General features: G+C 24.3%; 3 protein-coding genes across 3 annotated transcripts; 2 read left to right on the forward strand and 1 right to left on the reverse strand.

Annotated features, from left to right (window-relative positions):
- Nucleotides 1-1418: 1418 nt before the first annotated feature.
- DICPUDRAFT_44183 (uncharacterized protein) lies at nt 1419-2632 on the forward strand (the record flags this gene model as incomplete). The annotated part of the gene is made up of 2 exons (XM_003294928.1): nt 1419-2283; nt 2385-2632. Coding segments are annotated over 2 exons (1113 nt in total), but the record flags the coding sequence as incomplete, so codon positions are not given.
- Nucleotides 2633-2787: 155 nt separating this feature from the next.
- DICPUDRAFT_44187 (uncharacterized protein) lies at nt 2788-3602 on the forward strand (the record flags this gene model as incomplete). The annotated part of the gene is made up of 2 exons (XM_003294929.1): nt 2788-2974; nt 3043-3602. Coding segments are annotated over 2 exons (747 nt in total), but the record flags the coding sequence as incomplete, so codon positions are not given.
- Nucleotides 3603-3813: 211 nt separating this feature from the next.
- On the reverse strand, nt 3814-6777 carry DICPUDRAFT_100116 (uncharacterized protein). The gene is made up of 4 exons (XM_003294930.1): nt 6539-6777; nt 5778-6465; nt 4719-5698; nt 3814-4645 (listed from the first exon to the last, which is right to left on the reverse strand). Exons 1-4 carry the CDS (start codon nt 6688-6690, stop codon nt 3886-3888), a joined length of 2580 nt encoding a protein of 859 aa, XP_003294978.1. The 5' UTR covers nt 6691-6777; the 3' UTR covers nt 3814-3885.
- Nucleotides 6778-6859: the final 82 nt, after the last annotated feature.

The raw sequence follows: 6859 nt of genomic DNA on the forward strand, positions 1-6859 counted from the left end.
GTTTATAAAGGAATACATATATACATATGTATAAATTTTATATGTTGGGATTTTCTTTATTAGGTTTTTTTTTTCTTTTATTTAAAGAAGATTTATTTCAAACAATTAAAAAAAAAAACATTTAGTTTTTTTTATTTTTTTATTTATTTTTATTATCCTTACAATAGGAATAGGCAGGTCATAATCCGGAAATGTTATCTTTTGGACGAGTGAGCTCTTTCCATGTAAATTTAAAAGATAGTGTTTATATTATAATTTTATACTCACATTTTATTTTTTTATTTTTTTTTTTTTTAATTTCAATTTTTTTAATTTTTTGTCCAATTTTTTTTATTTTATTTTTATTGTTTTTTTTTTTTTGTAAAACTGTGATAATAATTTTCATATGAATAAAAGTGTTTCTGTGTGTGTACATGTATCCACTTTTATTAATTTTAAATAAAATTCTATTTTATCATTTTTTGATTACTTCTTTTTTGTTAAAATAGATTGTATTTTTTAAATTTTATTGTTTTTTTGGGTGTAAAAAATTAAAAATAAAGAAATGAAAAAATTAAATTATATATCTTTTAAATATCCAGTATACCACAACAACCAATCATTATTATTATCGTCATCATTATCATTATCGTCATCAGAAACAACACAAATAAAATCAAATAGATTAAAATTGGAATTAATTAAAAGAAAAGAGGTTATAAATAATAATAGGTCTTTTGTATATAAAAATAGGTACTATTCTACAACAACAACACCATCGCTACCATCGAATAAAGGTAAATAAAATAGATTATTGTTATTATCATTATTTTTATAATCTATATACTAGAATTAACAATATTGATACAAATAATATTATATAGTTAAATTATAATATAAATAGAATAATAATATACAAAATAATTTGGTATCATCTTTAAAACAATATATATAGGGTTAATATTAAAATGAAAAAACTTCCTATACTATTGGGAGATTTAAATTGTTTTATATTGTTTTTCTTAAAAGATTTTACCTTTTTTTTTTTTTTTGACAATTTCATATTTAATTAAAATTAAATAAAATTTTAATTACTAACCTAAAAGTCTCTTTTATTGAATTTAGTTTACGCATGGGGTTCAGGTTTAAACGGAAAATGTATGTATAAATTACTTTTTAAGCATGAGTCCACTTATAATTTGGACAATCAGAAAATAAAACTTGGATAGATTAGAATAAATAGATAATAGTTATAATAATAAATAATAAAATGAATAAATAATAATAATAATAATAATAATTATTATAATTTCTAAAATAGATTTATTTAAAAAATATAAATAAATCTAAATATTTTTATATTATTTTATAATTGTAATATAAAATTTTTTATTAACAAATTAATTATTAAAATTTTTATAAAAAATTAAAATATAGTAGGATTTGGTTTATATGAGTCGAAAATTAGTAAACCAAAAGAAATAATTATAGAAGATGAAAATATAAAGAATGTAAATATCGATCATGTTACATGTGGTACAACCTTTTCAATAATTTCTGGATTTAACCAAGAAAAGAATAGGCAAATATTTTTTGGATGTGGTGATAATAGAGATGCTCAATTAATTGTTGGTAATGGGAAAATTCAAACATTAGAGAATATCGAAGTATTAGAATCACCAGTATTGCTCGAGGGTATTACTGGTAAGAGAGTAAAGCAACTAACATCTGGTACATATCATAATGCATGTTTATTCACAGATGGTACAACTTTACTTTGGGGTGCTGGGAACAGTGGTCAAATTGGATCTGATATTTACAGTAGGGTTCAATATGATCCATTCAACAGCAAGGTGTTATTCGATATTGGAATTGATAAAATATCATTAGGTGCTACTTTTTCAATTGCTCTTAGTAAGGATGGCAAGCTTTACTCTTTCGGCTCCTCTTCATTTAATGAATTGGGAAATGGTGATATGTTTAATGAAAGAGTACCAAAACTAGTTGATAATGAACTATTAAAGAACTCTAAAATCATCGATGTATCTTGCGGTTTCTTCCATTCACTAGCACTTACTGACGATAATAAAGTATTGACCTGGGGTAGAAATCATGAAAGTCAATGTTTTCCTGCACCATCTGGAACTGGTAAAGGTAGTTTCACAAATGTTTTATATTTAGATACATCAGCTTTATCAACTGACGATAAAATTATTCAAATTGGTGCAAATAATCTCAACTCTTATATTTTAACAGAGTCTGGTAAAATTTATTCAATTGGAACAAATGATCATGGTCAAGTAAGTAAAAAAAAAAACCTTTATCAAATATAAAAAAAAAAATACTAATTTTTATTTAGTTGGGGGTCGAAAAAGATAAAAGTAAAATAGGGGTTTTAAATAAAGTAGATTTAGGAAATTTAAAAGTAAAGAAATTCTATACTGGTTTTAAAACGGTAATTGCCGAAACCAGCGACGAGAGATTTTTTGGTTGGGGCAGTAATTTGGATCATCAATTATCATTAGAAAAAAGAGCAAATTATTTCATACCAACAGAACTATCAAATCTTAATGAGTTAAATCAAGAGCTTAAAATTAAAGATATTTCCATATCTTTAAGTCACTGCATTTCATTAACTTCCAAAAAAGGTTAATAATAAAAATTTTGCCTCCAAAAAAAAAAAAAAAAAAAAAAAAAAATTTAAATTTTTTTTTTTTTTTTTTATTTTTCATTTTTTTTATTTTAATAATTTCTTTTATAATAAACAAATATTAATATTAAATACACAAATAATATATTTTAAACTATAATAAAACAATAAATAAAATGGATAAAATTAAAGATTTTCCACAGATTATAGACGATATTAAAGAGACTAAAATAAAAAGGTTTTTGGATAATGATATAGATAATTTTAAAAGAACCCAACATCACTACCAAGACATTACAGAAAAAATGATAGCCCAACAGGACGAATTTAGGACCGAGTTAGAAAGTATAAATCTATATAAATACAATAAGATATTTAAATATATAATAATCTTCTAATTCTTTTTTATTCAGCATGGAGAAACGAATCAATTTTATTTGAAAAATCAATCCCAACACCAGTAGATGAAGAAGAGCATATTAAACAAATCAGTGATTTGGATTTTAAAAAGAACCATCTTATTTTGGAGAATGGTAAAATTGAAGAAGCAATCAACTATTATGAAGAAAGTTTATTATCGATTATGGATGCCAAATCACAACTTTTAAAAAAAGAAGAAAATTTAAAAACCCAAAATAATTATATTATACCAGATAAAGAGTATTCATATTCATTATATACAAATATCACTGGTATTAAATGGTCAATTAATGATACAAACAATAACAATAGTAATAATCAAATATTACAACATTCACAGTCTCAACAATTAAAACAAAATAAACAAAACAATCAATTTATAAAAGGTGTAATATTTAATACCAATGATAATAACAACAACAGCAATGGTAACAATAGTAGTAATAGTGGCAATTATATTAAACCATTTTCACTAGATAAAAATCAATTTTCAAATGATTTTGAAATTATAAATAAAATTTGGGACCTAATCGATGATGAAGGTGATATGTAAATGGATAAAAATTAAATATAATATAAATAAATAAATTGTAAATTTTGTATAATATAAATCTATAACTATATAACTATATTTTTTTTAATTAAATTATTTTATTTATTATTTTCATATGTACAATATGTGCAGATGAAATTAGATTATGTACATAAAGAAGATATAACTCTTTTTTTTTTTTTTTTTTTTTTTTTTGTTTTTTTTTTTTTTTCAATTATTGATTAATAATGTAAAAATAATGATTGATTAAAATATATTATTTGTTGTGGTGTTATTATATATTCTAAAAACTTGAAAAAAATTCGTTTTTTCTTTTTTCTAGTATTTCAGCTTTAATAAAATTAACACCGATTCTATCCTCTTCATCGTCCATTCTTTCATCCATCATGTGGTGTTTTAGAGGTCTAATTCTTGGTTTTAATGGTGGATTTTCTCTATTTTGTACACGATTCCAGTCGATACCATTAAAAAATGGATGGTTTTTAATGTCTTCTATACCACCTTCCAAACTTCCCAATCTCTTTTCGACATCTGCAACAACAAGTTTTTCAATTAAATCTCGGGCAGCATGATCTACTTCAGATGGCACTTGAATCTTTGCTTCTCTAATTAAACGGAATATATCATTTTGCGAACCCTCACTTACAAATGGTGGAACACCCACTAACATTTCATAAATAAGTATACCCAAAGACCACCAATCTGCAGATTTCCCATGGCCATGACCTGATAAAATTTCTGGTGCAATATATTCCGGTGTACCACACATCGACTTTGTATTCTCTTTAATCTTTTTTGCAAACCCAAAATCTGTTAATTTAATATGACCATATTGATCAATTAAAAGATTCTCTGGCTTTAAATCTCTGTAAATGATATCCATATTGTGAAGATATTCTAATGCTAATACGATTTCGGCTGCATAAACTTGAGTTACATAAAGTGATAATGATCCGCTAGCTCTAATATAATCAAAAAGTTCGCCCCCTGGTATGAATTCCTGTAGAAAAAATAAATATCTATCATCTTTAAATGTTTTAAATCTATTGGTAAATAAAAAAAATATTAATAACTTTTAATTTATAATTAATTAAATAAAATAGGTATTATACTAACAGTTTTACAATGAATGGATTATCAACTTGCAATAATACTTCTTTTTCATTACAAACATGGATTTCTTGTCTTAAACGAATAATCTTATTTTGATTTAATATTTTCATACAAAACAATCTACCAGAACTAATATGTTGGCATAATCTGACTTTAGCAAAAGAACCACTACCTAAAAGATCTAAAAGCTTAAAGTCTTGAAGCTTACTAGAGGAGAAATCTATATGTGTTGTTTGAATTTGATGATTGTTTATGTTTTGAATAATAAACTGAGCAGAGATACGTGCAAGATTATTTTGATTTTGATTTGGTGCTGTATGTTTATGCTGATAAAATGGGGCAGGTGAGGGTGATGATAGCTGTTGTTGTTGTTGGGTTGCTGTATTATATGAGTCTTGTTGATGTGGGTGCTGTTGTATTTGTTGTTGCTGTTGGTGTTGTTGTTGTTGCTGTATTTGTTGTTGTTGCTTTTGAATACCTTGTTGTTGGTATTGATTTTGTTGATATTGTTGTTGGTAATACTGTTGGTGGTAATGATGGGGAATAATACCAGTACTTGTATTAATACTATTATTTGTTGAGGCAAGGCTAGTATTATTATTTGAGTATGAATTATTTGAGCTATAATTATTTTGAGAATATGCTTGATATTGTTGCTGTTGTTGTTGTTGTTGTTGTTGCTGCTGTTGTTGTGTTTGATGTTGTTGTGTATGTTGATGAGTCTGTTGTTGAAATCCATTGTTGTTTTTATTATTGTTATTGTTACTATTGTTTCCATTATTGCCACTAAAATTATAATTACTCGTATTAAGAGTAGTGGTATTGGTTAAAGGAACCATACTAAATGGGGTTTGTGAGCTTTGTGGGGTTTTTGGCATACCATCTAGTGATTGGCTAATAATGTTATTTAGTTTTTCTAAAATAAAATATGAATTCTCCACACCACTAAACCTTAATAACATAGGACAACTACTTTTCATAAACTATAAAGGTAATAAAGATATAGAAAAAGGTTAATAATTAATTACAAAAAAATTTTTAATATAATATAATGGGTTTTACAGTTGTTAACTCTTCGAAATCCTTTGATATCTTTTGGGTCATCATACCAATTGATCTTAAAATCAAAGAATTTACCACAATTGGGGCATCTTGATTTTGATTTTGACTTGCTCCTCCATAATTAAGGCCTTGTATATTATTACGTTGTTGATTTAGTTGGACATTTGCAGTGTTTGGGTTATTGTTATTACTATGACTATTATTATTATTATTCGAATTGCTTAAGTTATTGATAGAATCATTATTATTTTTACTAGGTGAAATATTATTGGTTGGTGTGGAACAATTATTTGAATCTTCATTACTTATCTTTCTTTTTTTATATTCACCAGAATGATTCCGATTCCTATTATCATTATTTTCGTAATTATTTTCATTACTATTTCTCTTTGGACTAAAACTATCACCATTATTTCCTTCATTACAATAGTTTTTATTATTATTCATATTACTATTATTAATATTATTATTACTATTATTATTACTATTATTATTATAATTATTAGTGTCTATATTATTAATATTACTGTTGTTATTACTATTATCTATATTATTAGGCAATTGCCTGAAATTTACATTGCTATGATTAAGATTTTGATTCTCTCCACTATTATCATTGTTAAAATTATTGTTATTATTATTATTGTTGTTACTATTAATGGATTGCGTATTATCTATATCACCATTACTATAAAAAAATATGAAATTATATTAAAAACTATAATTAACATACTAAAAAATCTAAAATCTAAAATATTTACTTTATAAATGTTTGTTGTTGCTGCTGTTGTTGCTGTTGCTGTTGTTGTTGTTGTTGATGATCATAAAAACTATTTGATGAAGATATTGTTTTATTTCTTTTTGGAGAAGGTTCGACCATGTTTATTTTCTCTATAAATAAATTATCCATCATCTCCTTCAATATTTAAAATTTTAGAAAATATTAAAATAAAAAAAGGAGTGAAACGAATAGTCTAATGCTAAATATCTACTATTCTTTATTCTAGTTTTGATGATGTATTAGTCCTATTTTTGTACTTTTTTATCAATCTATTTATATAATAATTAATATTAATACGTCC

Source organism: Dictyostelium purpureum (genome assembly GCF_000190715.1).
Source record: "Dictyostelium purpureum unplaced genomic scaffold DICPUscaffold_682, whole genome shotgun sequence".
Lineage (NCBI taxonomy): Eukaryota > Evosea > Eumycetozoa > Dictyosteliales > Dictyosteliaceae > Dictyostelium > Dictyostelium purpureum.